General features: G+C 46.0%; 1 protein-coding gene across 2 annotated transcripts; it reads right to left on the bottom strand.

Annotated features, from left to right (window-relative positions):
• Window positions 1–664: 664 nt before the first annotated feature.
• On the bottom strand, window positions 665–21,714 carry ush1ga (Usher syndrome 1Ga (autosomal recessive)). Of its 2 annotated transcripts, XM_055654072.1 has the most exons (4): window positions 21,493–21,714; window positions 9,111–10,594; window positions 4,697–8,244; window positions 665–4,515 (listed from the first exon to the last, which is right to left on the bottom strand). In XM_055654072.1, exons 1-2 carry the CDS (start codon window positions 21,654–21,656, stop codon window positions 9,352–9,354), a joined length of 1,407 nt encoding a protein of 468 aa, XP_055510047.1. In that variant the 5' UTR covers window positions 21,657–21,714; the 3' UTR covers window positions 665–4,515; window positions 4,697–8,244; window positions 9,111–9,351. The 2 variants fall into 2 exon arrangements, with proteins under 2 accessions (XP_055510047.1, XP_055510046.1); XM_055654071.1 differs by having other exon boundaries at window positions 665–8,244.
• Between the last annotated feature and the right edge of the window lie 1,278 nt (window positions 21,715–22,992).

Here is a 22,992-nt window from a genome sequence, read left to right as displayed (position 1 = left end):
CTGGATGTCCATGAATCACAGTCTTCAAGCAGTCATTGCATGCAAATGATATGAAACAAAATACTAAACATGACCACATGTATCTACATGGTGAAACCAAAATGTATAAAATTGGCCTTTATTAAAGTCTGACAATGTGCCCTTTACCTATAAATCTCAAGTCTATCACATGATAAGCAACATATCACTAGCAACTTTCACAATCAGGAAATGTATCAAAGTCCTCCAACAGACCTGAGCAATTACAAACGCCTGTGAAACCATGTGTCTCAAACATTATGGTGCCCTGAAATGGGGGTGGGGGGGGGGGGGAGAGACTATGTATAAACACCGCTGTCATTTCTACATGGTGAAACCAAAATGTGTAAAAAACACCCTTTTATAAAATCTGACAACGTGCACTTTAACCACATGTGATTTTTTTTCTATTACAACTCTCAAATTGTGGCGTACATAGGCAAATAAATAAATGATGGGTCTTTCTCCCAAACATTATGGAGGGCACTGCTGGTGTAAATACATCCACCCGGCATCTTTAAGTAAAATATTGGCCTATATTCACTAGCAATATACAAGGAGGCAAATACGTTTGTGTGCACATCAAATGTGATTCAACAGGTCGATGTCAGGCTCTTGTGATTTTTTTTTTCTATTGCAAATCCCAAATTGTGGAGTACAGATGCAAATAAATAAATGGTGGGTCTTTGTCCCAAATATTGTGGAGGGCATTTTAACGATGCTTTATTCTCAAGCAATATACAGAATCACAGGACATTAATATTTTTTAGTATAATAGAAATTTACAACCATTGTGGTTAAAATATCTTTTCCATGGGTCATCGAGAATAATCTCTAAGGTTTAATTTAGAGCGCCAGCGTGGAAACGGGTCCATTGCCCCACGGAGTCTGCACTGGCCACTAATTCTATCCTGCACACTAGGGATAATTTACAGAAGCCAATTAACTTACAAACCAACGTGTCTTTGGCATGTGGGAAGAAACCGGAGCACCTGGAAAGAACCCTCACGGGGAAATGTGCAAGCTCCATAAAGGCAGCACCCAGTATCTGATGCTTTCTATGATGCATCTTTAGTAATATGCAAGTGCTTCCCTCATTGCGATCATGCACTTCCTATCTGTTGGAGGACTTTGATACATTTCCTGATTGTGAAAGTTGCTAGTGATATGTTGCTTATCATGTGATAGACTTGAGATTTATAGGTAACATTGTCAGTCTTGCATTTTGATGGAATGGGTACTTAGCCTCCGGTTTACATAAACAGGTTCTGCTGAGGGATGAGAGCCAGCCCCCTAGATCATTGGTACGCCTCTAATCAGTAGGTAATTCAGCACAGTTCCCACTGAGGCCGTTTTCTTGTTTGAACGCTGATTCCAACACTGCTAGCAAGATATAGTGAGTGGAGTTCTATCTCCAGGAAAATATCAATTTATCTGTATAACTGAAGCCCTCCAATCCTGGTAACATCCTTGTGAATCTTTTCCAGACCATTTCCTGTTTAATTGCATGCTCCCTGGAGCTGGGCAACCAGAAATGTACAATGTATTCCAAGTGCCTCGTCCTTTCATAGTTTCCTTCATCTAGTTTAGTTTATCACGTGTACCAAGGTACAGTGAAAAGCTTTGGTTGTGTGCTACCAGTCAACAGAAAGACAATAAATGATTACAATTGAGCCATTCAGTGTAGATACATGATAAAGCCGGTAAAGTCTGATCAAAGATGGTCCAAGGGTCTCCGAGGTAGATAGTAGTTCAGGACTGTTCTCTACTTGTGGTAGGATGACTCGGTTGCCTCATAACAGCTGGGAAGAAATTGTCCCTGAATCTGGAGGTGCGCGTTTTCATACCTTTTGCCCGATGGAAGAGGGAGTGCCCAGGGTGCGACTCGTTCTTGATTATGCTGCTGATCTTGCGGAAGCAGCATGTGGTGTAAATGGAGTCAATGAAAGGGACAAGGGCCACAGCAGAGTTCTCCACTGTCCTTCCTTGCTATTGCACTGGTTCCCTCTTTTACTCCTTCCCATTTTTGCCTATACTTGCCAAAGATCAAGTGCCACATCATGTCCAGTTCCCACCCCTGGTTAACGTGCATTTATTTGTATTTACGTGACAGTCTGCATCTGTTTAGTTGATAGTCATACAGCATGGAATTAGGCATTTCAGCGCAACTCATCCATGCTAACCAAGAAGTCCTATTTATCTAGGATTGGCTCATATACCATTAAACCTTTCCTATTTATTTATCTGTTTAAACCTTTTGTAAGTGTTGCTATCGTCATCCAATGTATTATGAATACATTTCATGTTGGGACACAATGTCTCCCTGATCGCCCCTTTCACACTTAGTCACCCTGGAATGATTTTACACTGTGGTCCTGCTTTCCCCCCCCCCCCCCCCTCTCTTATACTCCACCTTATCACCTTATCAGCCTTTTAGTTTCATGTCTCTGCACTGATCTCTCTTGAGAGTGTTAGCCTGCATGGAAAAGGAAGGCATTAATCAACTGTCATTGACATTACTGTTACGGGGAAATCTACCTGATCAGCTTGAATCTTTCGAAGAGTTGGTAAATTTGATGAGGTCTGTGTGGTTGATATGGGACTTCGTTAAGGCCTTTGACAAGGCTCCACATGGGAAAGTGGTCCAAAAGGGTAGATTCAATGCGATATGTGCGAAGTTAGCAAATTTAATTCAAAGGTGTCTTCATAATAGAACACAGTGTGACGATATGCAGTTGTTTGTGTGACTGGAAGCCTGTGCAGAGTACTGTACCACAGGCATTGGTACTGTGATCATAACAATATATTCTAGATCGAAGATTTGGATGTGAATGAAGGAGGTATGATTATGTCTGATGATGGCAATCATTGTGTTGATAGTAAAGTATAAAATGATATTGATTAGTTGATAAGATGGTCATGTTTATTGTCATATGGACAAGTACAAAGAACTATGGGTACAATTAAATACTTGCTTACAGCATCACAGGCACATAGATTCATACAATAGTCAAAAACAAATTATACATTCTACAAGACAGAGAACAGACACACTGTACAAACAAATGGTCAGGGCAATGGCAGGCTGAGTTTAATCGTGATAAGTAGGTGATTTACTTTGGCAGGTTCAATAAGGGTAAAATGAATACCAGGGCCCCAGGGAGGCCTTGCTGTATATAAGCAAGTCTGGATCAGAGACTGAAGAAGGATCCCGACCCGAAACTTCACCTGTCCATTCCCTCTCCAGATGTGGCCTTACATGCCGAGTTCCTGCCACATTATGTTTTGCCAGACAAATCCTGCAGGTGGCAGCATATGTACAGTGTCCTCCATAATGTTTGGAACAAAGACCCATCATTTATTTATTTGCCACTGTGCATCGCAATTTGAGATTTGTATTAGAAAAAATTACCCATGTGGTTAAAGTGCACATTGTCATATTTTACTAAAAGCCCATTTTATACATTTTGATTTCACCATGTAGAAATTACCGCTGTGTTTATACATAGCCCCTCCCCCTCCCTATTTCAGGGCACCATAATGTTTGGGACACGTGGCTTCACAGGCGTCTGTAATTGCTCAGGTGTGTTTAATTGCCTCCATAATGCAGGTACAAGAGAGCTCTCAGCACCAAATCTTTCCTCCAGTCTTTCCATCACCTTTGGAAACTTTTATTGCTGTTTATCAACATGAGAACCAAAGTTCTGCCAGTGAAAGTCAAATAAACCATTATGAGTGAGAAACAAGAATAAAACTGTTAAGAGACATCAGCCAAACCTTAGGCTTACCAAAATCAACTGTTTGGAACATCATTAAGAAGAAAGAGCACTGGTGAGCTTACGAATCGCAAAGGGACTGGCAGGCCAAGGAAGACCTCCACAGCTGATGACTGAAGAATTCACTCTATAATAAAGAAAAATCCCCAAACACCTGTCCGACAGATCAGAAACACTCTAGGAGTCAGGTGTGGAATTGTCAATGATCACTGTCCGCAGAAGACCTCATGAACAGAAATACAGAGGCTACACTGCAAGATGCAAACCACTGGTTATCTGCAAAAATAGGATGGCCAGGTTACAGTTTGCCAAGAAGTACTTGAAAGAGCAACCACAGTTCTGGAAAAAGGTCTTGTGGACAGATGAGACGAAGATTAACATATCAGAGTGATGGCAAGAGCAAAGTATAGTGGAGAGAAGGAACTGCCCAAGATCCAAAGCATACCATCTTAACTGTGAAACACGGGGGTGTTATGGCCTGGACATGTATGGCTGCTGAAGGTACTGACTCGCTTATCTTCATTGATGATACAACTGCTGATGATAGTAGCATAATGAATTCTGAAATGTATAGACACAAGTGTATAGACAAATGCCTGAAAACTCATTGGCCGGCGGTTCATTCCACAGCAAGACAATGATCCCAAACATATTGCCAAAGCAACAAAGGAGTTTTTCAAAGCTAAAACTTGGTCAATTCTTGAATGGCCAAGTCAATCACCTAGAAACATAGAAACATAGAAATTAGGTGCAGGAGTAGGCCATTCGGCCCTTCGAGCCTGCACCGCCATTCAATATGATCATGGCTGATCATCCAACTCAGTATCCCGTACCTGCCTTCTCTCCATACCCCCTGATCCCCTTAGCCACAAGGGCCACATCTAACTCCCTCTTAAATATACCTGATCTGAACCCAATTGAGCTTGCCGTTTATAAGCTGAAGAGAAAAGAGGACAAGCCCCCAAAACAAGCATAAGCTAAAGATGGGTGCAATACAGGCCTGGCAGAGCATCACCAGATAAGACACCCAGAAAATGGTGATGTCCATGAATCGCAGACCAAGCAGTCATTGCATGCACAGGATATGCAACAAAATTCTAAACATGACTACTTTCATTTACATGACATTGCTGTGTCCCAATCATTATGGTGTCCTGAAATGGGAGGGGGGGATGGGGAGTGGAGGGGGGGGGGACGACTATGTATAAACACCGCTGTACTTTCTACATGGTGAAACTAAAATGTATAAAAATGGCCTTTGTTAAAATCTGACAATGTGCACTTTAACCACTTGTGAATTTTTTTCTATTCTCAAATTGTGGCAAATACGTAAATGATGGGTCTTTAACCCAAACATTATGGAGGGCACTGTACATGAAGTGGTGAGAAAGCGACTGGGATTCTCACCTTCGTCTGCTTCAACATCTCGGGTCGATGTGCTGGCCTCTATACAAAATGAAGCTGCTATGAGCCAACAGCAAGGTTAGGCGGGAGTTACAATCCGAACCTCGGGTGAGAATCTGCACCTGCAACGCTCCTTTCTCTGAATATGCTCAATGATCGGTATCAGAGCAGTGACCACCTGCTACAGGTAAGGTCATTAACAGAGCATGTCCTATTGTGTGAAAGGTGGAACAATCTCTCACTCTTTCATGGGATCCTTTTGATTTTGATTTCAATTTTACTTGCGGGAACAATGTCCCCAAACATTGGAGCAGCGGATAAACTGGGCGAGACATGACCTGCTTCAACTGCCATGGTGTGTGTCAGGGAAACAGGTAGTCATGTGGAAAACATTGGCACAGATTGGGCAACAGGAAGGGCTGCTCCAGAACAGTCACAGGCAAAGGCTCCAGGGGAGACGGGCTGTACTTTTTACTCGGAAAAAGAGGTTAGGACAGAGGAGACCAGTCGGCATACACCAACCCCTTTGAGTGGCAGAGGAGAGGTTGGAGGTCGGGGAGGAGGATCAGAGTCGCGGGGAGGGATGTGGAGTGGATCAGGAAGGAGGGGATCAGGAGGTGGCCAGATAGTCGGGATCCGGGAGGAAGATTTTGGAGGTCAAGGGGGAGGGTCGCGGAGTTGTGAGGAATTTAGAAAACAGGTACAGGAGTAGGCCATCTGGCCCTTTGAGCCAGCTCTGCCATTCAATATGATCATGGCTGATCATCTCAAATTGTGGCAAATAAATAAATGATGGGTCTTTAACCCAAACATTATGGAGGGCACTGTACATGAAGTGGTGAGAAAGCGATTGGGATTCTCACCTTCATCTGCTTCAACATCTCGGGTCGATGTGCTGGCGATGGGCAGAGACATTGCCCGTCTCCCCAGCTCAGTGAAGGACATCTCATCTCAGAACTCAGCGTCAACAGGAAGTCGAAGGGGAGACCAGCGGGCAGCAAGTGTCAATCCTTCCCTCCTCCCTCTACACCCCTCCTGCCATACACCTCCTATCTCCTACTACCCTCTCTATACAGAGAGAGGCTTTTTCCCCATATCCCTTGATTCCTTTAGCCCCACAAGCTAAATCTCTTGAAAATATCCCGTGAATTGGCCTCCGCTGCCTTCTGTGGCAGAGAATTCCACAGATTCACAACTCTGGATGAAAAACGTTTTCCTCATCTCAGTCGTAAATGGCCTACCCCTTATTCTTAAACTGTGACCCCTGGTTCTGGACTCCCCCAACATCGGGAACATTTTTCCTATATCTACCCAGTCCAATCCTCTTAAGAATTTTATATGTTTCAAATAGATCCCATCTCATCCTTCTAAATTCCAGCAAATACAAGCCCAGTCGGCCCATTCTTTCGTCAAATGTCAGTCGCGCCATCCCGGGAATTAACCTGATGAATTTACACTGCACTCCCTCAATATCAATGATGTCCTTCCTCAAATTAGGAGACCAAAATTGCACACAATACTCCATGTGCGGTCTCACCAGGGCACGGTACAACTGCAGTACGACCTCCTTGCTTCTAAACTCAAATCCTCTCGCAATGTACGCCAACACGTTATTAGCTTTCTTCACTGCCTACTCTACCTGCATGCTTACTTTCAGTGACTGATGTACAAGCATACCCAGGTTTTGTTGTACCTCCCCTTCTAATCTGACACCATTAAGATAATAATTTGCCTTCCTGTTCTTGCCACCAAAGTGGATAACCTCACATTTATCCACATTATACTGCAACACTGTCATGCTTCTGCCCACACACCCAACCTATCCAAGTCACACTGCAGCTTCATAGCATCCTCATCGCAGCTCACACTGCCACCAAACTTTGTGTCATCTGCAAACTTAGAGATGTCACATTTAATTCCCTCATCTAAATCGTTAATATATATTGTAAACAACTGGGGTCCCAGCACTGAGCCTTGCAGTACCCCACTAGTCACTGCCTGCCATTCTGAAAAGGACCAATTAACTCCTACTCTTTGCTTCCTGTCTACCAACCAGTTCTCTATCCATGTCAATACCCTACCCCCAATACCACGTGCTCTAATCCTACACACTAATCTCTTGTGTGAGACCGTCAAAGGTTTTTTGAAAGTCCAGTTCCACCACATCCGCTGGCTCTCCCTTATCTATGCTACTTGTTACATCCTCAAAAAATTCCAAAAGATTAGTCAAGCATGATTTCCCCTTCATAGATCCATGCTGACTTTGACCGATCATATCACTGCTTTCCAAATGCGCTGCTATAAGATCTTTAACAATCGACTCCAGCATCTTCCCCATCACTGATGTAAGGCTAACTGGTTTATAATTCCCTGTTTTCTGTCTCCCTCCTTTCTTAAAAAGTGGGGTTACATTGGCTACCCTCCAGTCCACATGAACTGATCCAGAGTCGAGAGAACATTGGAAAATGATCACCAATGCATCCACAATTTCTAGGCCCACTAAGGATTTATCTGCCTTCAGTCCCAACAGTTTACCTAGCACCATTTTCTGACTAATGTGGATTCCCTTCAGTCCCTCTCTCCCACTAGATCCTCAGTCCCCTAGTATTTCCGGGGAGATTGTTTGTGTCTTCCTTAGTGAAGACAGAACAAAAGTACTTGTTTAACTGTTCTGCCATTTCCTTGTTTCCCATTATAAATTCACCTATCTCTGAATGTAAGGGACCTGCATTCATTTTCACCAATCTTTTCCTTTTTACATACCTAGAGAAACTTTTACATTCATTTTTGATATTCCCCTTGGGGCGGAGGGGGTAGGGTGGTCAGGAGGGGAGGTAGGGAGGGTCCTAGCGGGAGGTTAAGGAGTTGCTTGGTGGGAGGCCAGAAGAACAGCAGTCCGAGTGGTCAGACAAGGGTCGAGAAGAGTCAGGAGAGGACTCAAGGGTCTGGTTCCAAGCTGCATGGCTCCTTCATGGGCAGGCTGCATACTCGTTGGATGACGGATCTTCATGGTCACAGGTGGAGGGAAAGGTCGTCGGAGGGTGACCTGCAGGAGAGAAGCAAGAAGCTACACTGAAGATGAACCAGTGGAGAGCAACATCACAGCCCTGCCGAGAGAAGGAGGGCAGGAGGGTTCGAGAGAAAGGGAAGAGGGAGGGGGAAGGCTAGGAGGGGAATGCGATGGGAAAGAGAGGGGGGGAGGACAAGAGGGAGCTAGAGGGGTAAGAAGTGGGAAAGCGTGTGGATAGCGGGGAGAGAGGAATAGAGATGAAATGGGGGGGGGGGTGGGGGGAGAGAGAGAGAGACAGAGACAGAGGAGGGAATTAACCATAATGCGGTTGTGCAAGCCCCCGGAAGTCGGCACCAGTAGATAGCGTAAACACCTAACATCAGTGCTTGCTTACACCACCGGCCAAACAGACCAAATCCTGCACTACACACCCAGCCCCATGTACCCCCTCACACACACACCGTGCCCCGTCCTGAACTCCTCCCCCACACACCGTGCCCTGTACCCCCCCCCCCCCCCCCCCCAACCACAGCGTGCCCGTCCTGTACCGATCCCCCACATACTACGCCCTTCTGTATCCACCCCACACACCAGACCACTGGCCGAGTCTAGTCTCACACACACACACACACAGTTCTCCATTTCACCAACACTGCACCAAGTCACCGCCAGGACCCACCTCACACACTGTGTCACGGAACAGTTCAGTCTCACACGGGACCCCTCCCTGCAGCGCACCATTTAACTCCACACATCCAACACCCAGCCACCATGCACAATGTGCCCTTTCCAAAAGATACTGACCCGCAGCTCACACACTACTGCGTTCAACACTCCAGTCGCCTCAGATTCTGCACCCGTCCAACTGCCCTCCCCCAATTCTCAGCGAGAGGGAAATTTACCATCAAATAGCGGGTCCGTCCTGGAGACCTGCGGCGCCACACGAAGGCAGCAGCTTCGCATGTGGAGGCCCTTCTTGCAGTCTCCTGTCCTGTAGCTCCTGTCACCGCCGCGTTGCCCCGGGTGGCGGCGATGGTGCCAGGTCTCTGTGGGGATATGCCGGCCTCCGGTGTCGTGATTCACCGCACCCCGGAGAGGTGGGCTCGTCGCCGGCCAGCGGAGGGTCCGCAGCCGCGGGCCGACTCACAGATTCGTGTCCTCCAACCTGTCGGGCTGTCCCAGCGCCTGCTGCCGCCTCTGAACGCCCTCCAGGATTTTCTTCCTGGGCCCCAAAGGAATTTTTATGCTTTTCAGATCTTCGTTGGAGCAAAGCGTGAGCGCTTCCAGGTCGATCTTTTCCTTCTTGAAGGTTGGCACGAAATCGAACATGCTGAGGGAGGCCAGGAAGGTGTCGAGGGGACTGGTCTCCGGCTCAAGGTCGTCGTCTAGGCCCAGGTCGAGCTCCTCCCATGGCAACCCGCCTCGGGCCTGCTCCTGCAGGCTCTGTGCGCTGCCGATGCTGTCGTCCATGCTGATGGACCTCTGGAGACGGCTGCGCAACCTGACGTCCGAGCCCCTCAGCCCCACCTGATCCCCCGCCTCGCTGCCATTGTGTCCCAGCCCGAAGAGGCCGCCGTTGACATAGTTCCTGCGGAAGACCATGGTGCCCAGGCCGGGCCTGTTGAAGAGGGACTCGTGGCCCGAGTCGGTGCTGACTTCGGAGTAGGCGGTGTCGGCCTGCAGCCCCGGGTCGCTGGCGGCGTGAGACATGGTGTCGCCCTCGGCCGCGAACATGTCCCGCACGTTGCAGCGCGGTCTCTCCCTGGCTTGGCCGCCGCTCTCCTGCTTGACGAACATCACGTCGTTGCTGAGCTGTAGGCCGGAGAGCGAGCGGACGCTCTTGCGCCCATCCTCGTATATTTTGAAGCTCCCGTCCACCTGCTTCTTCCTCTCCAGCTTCTTCTGGATCTTAGTCTTGCCCTTGGTGGTGGCGTTGAGCGTGGCCTGGGAGTAGGGCAGAGCGGCCGCCATGGACAGGCGCTGCAGCTGGTGGCTCAGCGAACTGCTGGCCGAGCTGCTGAAGCTCATGGTGTCCGACGAGTCCAGCTCCCTCTTGTACCTCTTCTCCATTCTCTGCTGGTGCTTCTTCTGCAGCTTGGCGCAATCCTTGATGCGCTTCTCCGCGTCCCGGTAGGCCCTTTGCTTCAGCTTGCTCACCAGCTTTGGGTTGAGGGCGCTCTGCTTTGCAGCGATGGAGTCCAGATAGCGGATGCACTCCATGTGGTTCTTCATGGCCGCCATGTCGAGTGGGGTGTGGTAGTCATTGTCCAGGCACCAGATGTTTGCCCCAAAAGACACCAGAAAGGAGAGGATGTCGAGGTGGCCATTGGAAGCTGCCAGGTGAAGCGGAGCATTCCCCCAAATGTCACACTTGTCAGGATCACCCCTAGAAAGGCAGAAGACACGGCATTACACAAATATGTTACGAGACTTGTCAAAAGACAACAAAAACCTTGCAGGAACTGTGATTTAACAGATCCAGAGGAAATATGATGGGGGGGGGGCATTGATAAAACATTTGCATTGGAGAGATCAATGGGACCCAGAGATGCAACATAGAACTGGAACATAGACACAAAGTGATGGAGTAACTCAGCATGTCAGGCAGCATCTCTGGAGAACAAGGATGGATGGATGGTGTTTCAGACAGGACAACACGGGAACAATACTGATATATTCCAGGGTTATCCTCAGCTTCTGAAGGTTGTCATCTTCCAAGAATCTGCAGATTCTGAAATGGTTTCTGCTGACATGCAAGTTTAATCCCAGGGTACAAGGAAAAGGGGGAGAAAAGACTTGGAACAGACAGAGTAGCCTGGTATTAGCGGGAGGGAAATGCTGGTAGGTATTTTTAAAGACAGCAGATTTGTCTAAAGCTGAAGAAAGGGATGTGGAAGGTTTAAAGGGAATCTGATGCGGATAAATTTCATCCAGAGGGTGATTGGAATCTGGAACACACTGCCTGGGGGTGACAAACACTTGAATGGCCAAGCCCCTTTAGACTATGGACCAAATGCTTGTAAATGGATCAACACAGATTATGAGCCAAAATGTTAGTTTATGTGCTGTGTAACTGGACACTTAGAAAATTATAAAAAAGGATTGGGCAGAATCAACGTGGTCGAGGTGGGAGTTTTCTGTGGTTCCAGTCAGCGGGATTAGAGGAATCAGTGGCTGCGGGAATATGAACACTTGAAGACCATCAATGTGACACACAAGAGTTCAATAAATAAACTTGGAGCACTTGGGCTTCTGGGGTGTACATTCTCATCCAAATCGTTGATATGATTGACAAAAAAACAATGAGCCCAGCACCGAACCCTGAGGCCCACCACTGTCACAGGCCTGCAGTCTAATAAACTACCTTCCACCACTACTCTCTGCTTTCTACCATGAAGCCAATTCTGTATCCAGTTAACCATCTCTCCCTGACTCCCATGTGATCTAACCTTCCAGGGCAGCCTACCATGTGGCACATTACCATCTGGCGACGCTGTATACGGTCTCAGGGTACCACTGATAAACACTTGTACTGTATCTGAGATGTTTATCTAATACTATCTAAGTGCTTATGTATAGTGATACTGAACTGTATAAAAATGAATTTCACTGTACCTCGGAACATGTGGCAAATAAGTACCATACCATTACCAGAGGTATAGTGAAGTCCATATAGACTTGTACTGACACACGACCTTGTACAAAAAATGATCCAATTTTCAAACAATGTCCCACGCACGGAAACATGTGGCAAATAAGTACCAAATGTGTACCATTACAGAGGCCTTTGACCCATCAGGTCTCTCAATTAATCCCTGCCTTCTCCTGACCCATTCTGACTTCTCCCATAATCTCTGACACTCATACTAATCAATTAATCTCTGCCTTATAAATATCCACTGACTTGGCCTCCACAGCCTTCTGAGGAGGCTGCCTCACTGTCGTTAATAATCTTGCTCATTGATTATTTCTCTTATTTATTCAAAAGAATATCAGCCCAGTTTATACAACAGCCCATCCTAATAATTTAGCTCGGCATCATTTTGGTGAGTGTGTATTGCACAAAGTTGGTGCCTGAACCGAGCAGAGTGGTCCCAACGGAATTCAACCAGAGCTGTGCACTGGTCCAAATCTCTCACCCGCCCCCTCTTCTATGAAAGGCCAGCATCCCATTAATTTTCCTGATTGCATTTGATACCTGTCCAGCAGTGACACAAGTGTATGAACCTTTACTCCAAGTTATAATTTCAGCTCCTAAGCAGGAAATGTAATCTTTTCAATTTGACCCACTTTTGAATTTGAAGTAAAGTGGGCTGGTATATGGGGTTGTATTATATCAGACAATAGATGATAGACACAAAAAGTTGGAGTAACTCAGCAGGACAGGCAGCATCTCTCCAGTTTAAACCAGCATATGTAGTTTCTTTGTGCACAAATAACCTTTGGGCAGCTGTGAAATGGGGAATGATGTAATAAGGGTGGATCAGGGCAGACTCTGGAAAGAAACCAAGCACATGACGTATTGGAGCTAATACATATGATGAATGGACTGGGCATTTATGGGACACGAGGGTTTAGAATGATTGAGTGTCTAAAAGGCTGTGTGTGTAATTGGAGATGCTTCGGTCACGGTTTACTGGACCAGGGTTATATAATGGAATGTACAATCAGCTATCCCATCAGCTGTGATCCCAGTTATTTTAGCACGGTATTTCTTAAACCAGGCAGTATTGGATGTTTCCTTTAATGTCCGAATCTTTCCCATGGTCTTGAGCCCACAGATAAGTAGGCCTCAAAGGAATGCAACAAAAATAGCCGTATCATAGTGGGGATTTCAGTTTCCTAAATATTAACTGTGATTCCCTGTGTGTCAAAGGCTCCGTGGGATGGGGGGAGGGTTGGAGTTTTGAGCTGCATCTCCTGGGGAAAGTAGCCAAAGCATTTTAGAGATAGTGACCATATCTCTGTATATTTCAAAGTGGCAAAGATAGTCGAAAAGGATTGGGAAGGTGTAAATTTGCAAATCAGTCTACACCTGCACCCAGGGGAGCATTCAAATGAGAAGTAATAAGGGTTCACTGCCAACATGTTTCTATCAGGCTATGGAAACACTGGATGTGGAGGGCTAGTAAAGGTTCGCTAAAGATTACAAAGGAAGCATATGACAGGTATAAGGAGCAAATGATGGGGCTGGCCTTCAAGAATGTAAAAACAGTGGGGGAGCTCTATAAAAGGAAATTATGAAGGCTAATTTTTCAAAAATCACATGGTCGCAAGGTACCATAGGATTCTGGCCATTAGTCGGGCATCAAATGAAGAAGTAGGGAGGTTATGCTCCCTCTGTATAGAACTTCGGTCAGACCTCCGCTGGAGTACTGAGTGCAGTGCTGGTTACCGCACTACAGGAAGTGTTGGAGGGGTTGCAGAGGAGTTTCACTGGGATGTTGCCTGGGACAAAGTGTTTCAGTTATGAAGAGTGACGAGGCTGGGTCTGCTCTCCCTGGAGCAGAGGAGGTAAGAGGGTACATGACTGAGGTGTAATATTATGGATAGGATAGATTGTAGGAAACATTACCCCATATCAGGATAGATACAACTAGAGTGGACCTAGGTTTTGGGTGGGGGGGGGGGGGGGGAAGATATAGAGGGGATTAAATGCTGAGGCTCTACAAGGTTCTGGTAAGGCTGCAAAGGAATATTGTGAGCAATTTTGGCCACCATATCTGAGGAAGGATGTGCTGGCTCTGGAGAGGGTCCAGAGGCAGTTTACAAGAATTATCCCAGGATTGAGTAGGTTAACATGAGCATTTGATGGCACTGAGCCTGTACTCTCTGGGATTTAGAAGAATGAAGGGGACCTCATTGAAACATACAGATTAGTGAAAGGCTTGGACCTGGGAAGGATGTTTCCACTAATGGGAGAGTCTAGGACAGAAGGTCATAGCCTCAGAATTAAAGGACGTTCTTTTAGGAAGGAGATGAGGAGAAATTTCTTAGTCAGAGGGTTGTGAATCTGTGGGTTTCTTTGCCACAGAAGACTGCGGAGGCCAAGTCAGTGGATATTTTTAAGGCAGAGATAGATAGATTCTTGATTAGTACGGGTGTCAGAGGTTATGAGGAGAAAGCAGAAGAATGGGGTTAGGAGGGAGAGATAGATCAGCCATGATTGAATGGCAGAGTAGACTTGATGGGCCGACTGGTCTAATTCTGCTCCTATCTCTTATGATACGAGGAGGAATGTTCTTCGCCTAGAGTGGTGAGAAACTGGAATGCGCTGCTTGTGTGTGAATGGTGGAACCGGGTCACTGACTGTGCTTAAGTTGTTTCTTAATGAGTACTTGAATTACCTACGCATTGAGGACAATGGATCAAGTGCTGGGAGATGGGATTGATATGGAAGGGAGGCCTCTGGTCAGTGTGGATGAGATGGGCCAAATGGTCTGGATCCATACTGTATGATTCTATGACTTCACAAATGTGTCTAATAACTTTTCATTTCATACAAAACCACCACCACATGGGAAAAGTTAAATTCTATATTGAGTAAAAAAAACTAGGAATTCTAGTCTTTAACATTTTCTCAATCTTAATATTCTGTGAACATATTCTCCAAATCCCTCCACTATTCCCAGCAATGCTCTTATTTCAGTTATCAAAGTGCATCCACATGCTCCTACAGTGGGATTGCTGTGTGAAAATTGGCTCTCATGTCCCACCTTCTATCAGCAACAACCACTCACTGAATGTATTTTTAGCAAGTCTTCACGTTCTAATTTACTTGTACACTTATCAGTCTGGTAGCTATCCGAAATAGAAACCCCTCCCCCTCTTTAAGCATGGTGGGAATTTTTTCTCTAAATGAATAATTTATCTAGTGCAGTAATTCATTCTTCATTAGTTCATTAATTATTTAGCCTAAACATTGCAGGTCGATCAGGAAAAAGACCCAACATGACGAATGCAACACAGGGCAGTACTGGGCAGTACTGGGCAGAGAGGTGAGTCACTGTCAGCAGGCCCAAGCACAACTACTCTGCATCTCAGGTTTACCAAAAGGAATCAGAGTGTAGGTTACAATTATCATCATTTCTCAGCAATAAACAGCTAGCAAGGAATCAGATTACAGCACAATGTAACTTGAACAAGTGCAAAGTTCTACAACATGACCACAAACATAAGTGCATCTATCTCCTGGGTCCAATAAATACTATGGGGTTCTCAAACATGCAGGTTTTTTAATTAGCCAATGGCTCAGCAGCCATGGAGACACACAGACCGGTAACATGTCCTTTGGCCCAACTTGTCCATACTGAAAAAATTGCCAAGCTGAGTTATCATATTTGCCTGGGTTTGGCCCATATCCCTCTGACCTTTCCTATTGATGTGCCCAAATGTCTTCTGAATATAGTAATTGTACCCACCCCTACTTCATCCTCTTGCAAATTATTCCATATACCTACCACCCTTTGTGTAAAAAAAAAGTGTGCCCTCAGGTCCCTTTTAAATCTTTCCCCTCTCACTTTAAGCATATGCCCTCTAGCTTTAGGCTCCCCTACCCTATGGAAAAGATCGTGGCTTATCTTTGCCCCTCATGATTTTATACATCTCTATAATGTCATCACTGATCCTCCTTTGTTCCAGGCAATAAGCCGCAATCTCACCTGAAGCCCTCCAGTCCAAGTAATATTCCTGTGGATCATTTCTGCATCCTCTCCTGCTTAATGATATCCTTTCTGTAACTTAGCAATCAGAACTGCACACAACACCCCCAAGTGAGTTCTCACCAACGACTCGTACAAATGTTGTACTCTTGTACTCAATGCCCTGACCGATGAAGGCAAGCTTATCAAATGCTTCCTTCAGCTTACTTGTATCGACACTTTCAGGGAACTACAGTGCCCTCCATAATATTTTCAACATGTTTATATCCTGCTGTGTCCCTTCATAACTTTCCTCAATATCCATAATTCTACCAATTCTTGCGATGAGTGCAAACTTAGTAAACAGCTTATGTCCTAGGTGTGTATATACATCACAAACAACAGAGATCCCTGCATCATTCCCTGTGTAAAAACAACACTGGTCACCACTGCACATTATCTTCCATGGTTAAGCCGGTTCCGAATCCAAACAACAGATTCACCTTGGATCCTCGGCATCCTAACTGGCCTTTAAATTGCAGAGAGTTGTGGAAATAGCCCAGTCCATCACACAGGCCAGACTTCCCACCATTGACTCCATCGATACACGCTACCTCAGAAGAGCAGCTAACATAATCAAAGAGGTTCCAACCCGGTCATTCCTTCTCCCTGGTCCCATCCAGTAGAAGATACAGAAGCTTACAATGCTGACCATTGAACCTACTGACACAAATCTTACATCCACATTATGTACCCTTCAAGTACTTGGCTGGATGCTTGTAGAATGTGACAAGAGTATCTGCTTCCACCATTAACTTCCCGACAAATGTGACAGCACATTCCCGACTCCAGATACCTCTGTGTGAAAACCTGGCGCCTCTTGCATGCGGGCTTGCTCAGTATATTTCTGTACCCTTTTCCTGTACACTAATTGGGGATTGTGCTTAGGTATGGCAATTCTCTACTGGTCTACATGTAGAAAAATAATTTCACTCTGCATTGGCACATGTCTCAATAAAGAATCAATGAACCATCGAGTACTGGATACAGCAAAGGCTGGGAGAGGACAACATCCCCAGCCGGAATGCTGAGGACCTCCACCTCGAACAAGCTGCATCTCTTGCCAAGCTGTTCCACTATAGTCACAACTCTGGCATTTCTCTGACAATGCAGAAAACCGAACATTCACAAAATCCAAGCTGGGTAACAGGAACATGTAAAGTAGAAACAGGAGTCGCTCCCCTGTCTGGTCCAACTTTCAGTAAGATCACCGCTGACCAATAATGACAACTACAACCCCACATTCACCACCCCATCCCCCTAGAAATGTTCACCTCCACGTTATCAAAGAATCTAGCTGCTTTAAAAAAAAATTCTGGGACTCAGCTTCAGCCATAGATTATCTGAGCTTCAGTATTTAGTTTTAAAATGCTAGTTTTAGATTCTCCCACAAGAGCAAAAATTCTCTCCATATCCAATCACTCTATTCTCAACATCAACAAAATAATTAAAGCTACGATACACAGTGCTGTCCAGCAGCATTCGCTCACCGATATTGTCCGTTTCCGATTTCACCAGCAAAGCCGGGGCCCAAACACGGACCAAAGAGCTGAAGCCTTGAGGTGAGGTCAGAGTGACTACCATTAACATCAAGGCAAGGCTTGACCAAATGTGGGATCAAGCAGCCCTGGAAAAACTGAAATTCATGGGCATCGAAGAGAAAACTCCAGTAGTTGGAGTCAGATCTGACATTCAGGAAGATGGTTGTGGTTGTTGGAGGCCAATCATCCCGGTCTCAGGACATCAGTGCAGGAGTTCTTAAGGGCAGTGTCCTGGGCTCAGCCGTCTTCAGCTGTTTTATCAATGACCTTCCACCATCGTAAGGTCAGAAGTAGGGATGTAGGCTGATGGTTGCGACATGTTCAATTCCATTTATAATGGAGCAGCCTGTGCAACATTTCGACAAAGTTTAAGTGAACCCATGACATTCATGCCATGTGAACAACCAGCCAATGATCAGTTGCAACACCAACAGGTTCAACCACCAACCTTTGTTATTTAACAGCAAAACCATCACTGAGAAACCCACCATCAACATTTTCAGGGTTAACGTTGACCACAAACTTAACCTGACCGACCCAATAAACACACTGGCTTCAAGGGTAGGTCAGTGACTGGTTGCAAAGACTGGGATTTAAATATTAATTTATAGTTTTTGAATAAAGGTACAAAATGAAAAAAATTGGGGACGTCGTGAGAATGAAGAATAAGGTGGAGGCAAACGGGTTTGGCTCAGAAGGAGAATTGTATTTATGCTCCTTGAACTTTGGGAGATGCTGACGAACGGATAATCAGACTGATGGTACAGAGTGAGCGGGGAGGCTCAAGTAATGACTGCTGCTGCGATTGACCAGGTTGGAATGGATGTAGAGCCTTCAATAGCAGCAAATATGCAAAAGATGTATTTCTGAATGAAGAATTGAAGAGATAATATTGAATAGAAAGGAGAACAGCAAATGGAAATGCATCAGTTGATGGAAGACCATGATCTGTCCTCCAGTGGGAATCAGCGTCTGGTATTGTTCCCCAATGAGTGTCACTGTGTATGGGACTGTTCTCCAGTGATTGGTGTGTGCGTGCGTGAGACTGTTCCCAGTGAGAGTGGATATATGAGAGACTTATCACCGCAAGGGTAGGTGTGCATGTTGTGTGTGTGTGTCTGTCTGTCTGTCTGTCTGTATGCTTGCCCAATGAGGGTCACTGTGTGTGGTGCTGTTCCCCAGTGAGGGTGTATGAGTGTGGGACTGTTACCCAGTGATGGTGGGTGTATGAGGGACTTATCCCAGCGAAGGTGGGTGTGCATGTTGTGTGTGTCTGTCTGTCTGTGTGTATGCTTGCCCAATGAGGGTCACTGTGTGCCGTGCTGTTCCCCAATGAGGGTGTATGAGTGTGGGACTGTCCCCCAGTGATGGTGGGTGTATGAGGTACTTATCCCAGCGAAGATGGGTGTGCATGTGACCCGTCTCCCTTGAGGGTGGGTGTGTGCAGGACTGTTCCCCAGTGATGGCCAGTGGTTGTGCAACTATTCCTCAGTCGGAGTTAATGTTACTGACACTGTACCACATTGAGAGTGACTGTGTACTGAACAGCAACCTGGTGAAAGGCAGCTCTACAAAGTGTAGAACAAAGGCATTTTTAATCATTACAATCACATTTGGTTCAAAATAGCAACAAATTGATTGTTGGAGGTAAGTGTTTCTGTCGGAATCTCTCAATCACCTTCATCTCAGCCTCCTTACTCCTGTTACTTTAGCTTGAGACTAAGTGTATTGGCTGATCTACCGTTACTGTGTCTGTGACCTTTGAGTCTTTCTCTCTTATTAATGCCTGACTACACTCAGCATGTTAAACCTTGCAGTCTGTTTTATGAACACATCGACTTCAAGCTGTCCCTGAAGGTCACTCATTTGAAGAACCAGCAACTGCAATGTCCTAATTGATTCAAACCTGACTTGCAAAGAATCTCCTTCCTTAAAGCAATCTGGAATTAGAACATAGAATAGTACAACACATTGTTTTGGTCTCCAAATCTGAGGAAGGACATTATTGCCATAGAGGGAGTGCAGAGAAGGTTCACCAGACTGATTCCTGGGATGTCAGGACTGTCTTATGAAGAAAGACTGGATAGACTTGGTTTATACTCTCTAGAATTTAGGGGATTGAGAGGGGATCTTATAGAAACTTACAAAATTCTTAAGGGGTTGGACAGGCTAGATGCAGGAAGATTGCTCCCAATGTTGAGGAAGTCCAGGACAAGGGGTCACAGCTTAAGGATAAGGGGGAAATCCTTTAAAACCGAGATGAGCAGAACTTTTTTCACACAGAGAGTGGTGAATCTCTGGAACTCTCTGCCACAGAGGGTAGTCGAGGCCAGTTCATTGGCTATATTTAACAGGGAGTTAGATGTGGTCCTTGTGGCTAAGGGGATCAGGGGGTATGGAGAGAAGGCAGGTACGGGATACTGAGTTGGATGATCAGCCATGATCATATTGAATGGCGGTGCAGGCTCGAAGGGCCGAATGGCCTACTCCTGCACCTAATTTCTATGTTTCTAACACACGAACAGTCCCTTCGAAGCAATACGTCCATGCTGAACATGATGGGAATTTAAACAAATCTTCCCTGCCTGCACGTGATCCAAATCCCTCCATGCCTACATATTTATGACCCTAACCGAAAGCCCCTTAAGCACCAGTTATAAATCTTCTACCTTCACCAATGACAACACGTTCCAGACACCCACCACTCTGTGTGTAATAAAACTTGCCTTGTAAATCTTCATCAAACATTCCCCCTCTCACAGAGCAACGCCCACGTCTTTGGCATTACCACTCTGTGAAAAGGGTTCCCCACTCTATATCCAATCTGTGCTTCTCATAATTTTATAAACTTCGACCAGGTCATCCCTCAACCTCCAGTGCTCCACAGAAAACAATCCAAGACTGTCTGCAGCACTCTAAATTCAGCCCAACCAAAATCATATAAAGGTGCATCATGACTTCCTGACTTTTATACTGAATGCCCCATCTGATTAAGGCAAACAAACCATATGCCTTCTTTACCACTATCTACATTTGTTGCCACTCTCAAGAAGCTATGGGCTTGGACACCAATATCCCTCTGTACACCAATGTTGTTCAGGGTCTTGCCATAAAATGTATACTTTCTCCTTACATTTGACCTTCCAAAATGCAACAACTCACACTTCTCGTATTAAACTCCATCTGCTATTTCTCTGCCCATATCTGTAACTGATCTATATCTTTCTGTTTGCTGTGACAGCCTTCTTCATTGTCCACAACTCCACCACATGTTGTGTCATCTGCAAAACGTACTAACCAACCAATCTACATTTTCATCCAAGCCATTATATATATATATATATCCCAAACAACAGAGATCCCAGCACTGATCCCTGAGGAACACCACTGGTCAGAGACATTCCTTCCAACATTACCTTCTATCTTCTATGGGTAAACCTGATAGGAATTTAAACTACAAAGTCATGGATTCCATTCATTTTAATCTTTTGGATCAGCCTACCATGAAGGACCTTCTCAAATGCCTTACTAAAGTAGCCCATGTAGACAATAACCAGTGCCCATCCCTCATCAATCACCTTCATCAGCACCTCAAATAACTTAATACAATTTGCAAAACATGACCTGCCTCAGAAAAAACACACTGACTACGCCTAATTAGTCCATTCTCTTTCAAATGTGAAAATATCATAACCCCAACAACCCCCCCCCCCCCCCCGGTAGAATTTTCTACTGTGATATCAGACTCATCAGATTACAATTTCCTGCATTGTCTCAATTTAAACAAGGGCACAACATTAGCTAACTACCAGTCCTCTGCTACCTTGCCTGTAGCGAGAGAGGATAGAAAGATCTTCATCAAGGCTCCAGCAATGTCTCGTCTTCGCTTGTCTTTCTCAATAATCTGCGATAGATCCCATCATGTCCCATCAATCCTCCTTAATGCTCTGCAAGAGACCCAACCACCAGCAACTTGATTTTCAAAATACCCCAACCCCTTCCCCTGTCTATTCCCTTTCCCTACCCCATTCCCTTCTCCTTACCCTCTGCTGACGATCAGCCGCATCGCCTCCAGGTTTCCGTGATGAGCCGCCCATAGGGCGTGGGTCATGCCGTCCTCATCGGCCGCGTTCAACTGCCGCCGGGTGGCTTCCCGTAACGCGTCCATGCGGCCGTCCCGGGCCGCGCCGTGCAACCCGCCGTTCATGGCCGGCTGTCCGCCTTGGCACCTGCCTCCGTCCGGCGGCGGAGCAGAGCGGAGCGGATCAGATCAGCTCCCAGAGCGCACACAGCGCCGGCTCCGCCCGCGATCCACCCACCCTAGTGCTCCCTCCGCCCACTATCCGCTCTGCAAATTCAAAAATCCTCGAAACCAACATTTGTTGTCGCCCCGTTAATTCGTTCAATAACTTTGCACAGGGGCTAAGAATGTCCCTACCACGGCTACGCGCCTCGACTTTGTTGACAACTCTATTTGGCACCTGATTAAAAGTCTTCTGTGTGGATTATTATTATTACCATCGCCCGCTCTATCACTCCATCAAAGAGAGATGCATGGACACTATCATTATTGAGGAGCGTTCCCCCACCACAGTTTCTGTAACTAACACCGGAGGCGCAACGTGTTCACACAGAATGCAATGTGGGTACATGCAATCAACTTCTGAACCGTCTGAATTTTGTAGCCGGCATATCGCCAACTTGGACAATTTTACTTTTTTTTTTAATCAAGCCAATTAACCTGTACGTCTTTGAAGTGTGGGAGAAACCCCACGCAGATCACGAGGAGAACGAACAAACTCCATACAGACAGCACCCGTAGTCGGGATCGAACCCGGGTCTCCGGCGCTGCATTTTGCTGTAAGGCAGGGAGAACGGCATTGGCGGTGTGCCACCGTGACAACCAGAATGAGCTGCCAGAAGAGCGAGGAGAGACAGATACCACAACAACATTTAAAAGACACTTGGGCAGGAACACGTTGAGAGCGATGTGGGGCCAAAGGCAGGCAAATGGGACTTTCTTAGATGGGATATCTTGGATGAGTTGGACAGAAGGGCATGTCTAGTCACGCTGTATGACATCATATCAGAACATTGTAGCGACACCTAGTGGTGAAGCTGGGCATTCGTTTCCCTCGTCATTGGTCTGGACTGTCACGTGACCTGGGTTCGTTTTGGGGTCGGTAACGCGGTAGTTCGAGCATTTGTTGCCATGAATAAAGAATATTTCGCTCAACCTGCAAGGTCTCACTACATTGGTGACCCCGTCGATCCGAACGTTTTTCAGGTCCGATCATGAACGCCGCCGAGAAACTTGACGCCAACCCCACCCAACAGAACGCGGTTTCGCTTAAACTGCACGTTTTCTGGGCGCTCCAACTTCATGTGTGGTTCCAACACATTGAGACCCAGTTTCAAATCCGGCAAATCGTCACGGATTCCACCAAATACTTCTACGTGGTCAGCGCGTTCAACCAAGAAACCGCCACCCGATTGCTTCCTTACCTCCAAAATCCGCCTGCCGACAACAAATACGAGGGCCT

This window comes from Leucoraja erinacea, chromosome 23 (genome assembly GCF_028641065.1).
Source record: "Leucoraja erinacea ecotype New England chromosome 23, Leri_hhj_1, whole genome shotgun sequence".
NCBI lineage: Eukaryota > Metazoa > Chordata > Chondrichthyes > Rajiformes > Rajidae > Leucoraja > Leucoraja erinaceus.
This window is presented reverse-complemented; position numbering and strand designations above follow the sequence as displayed.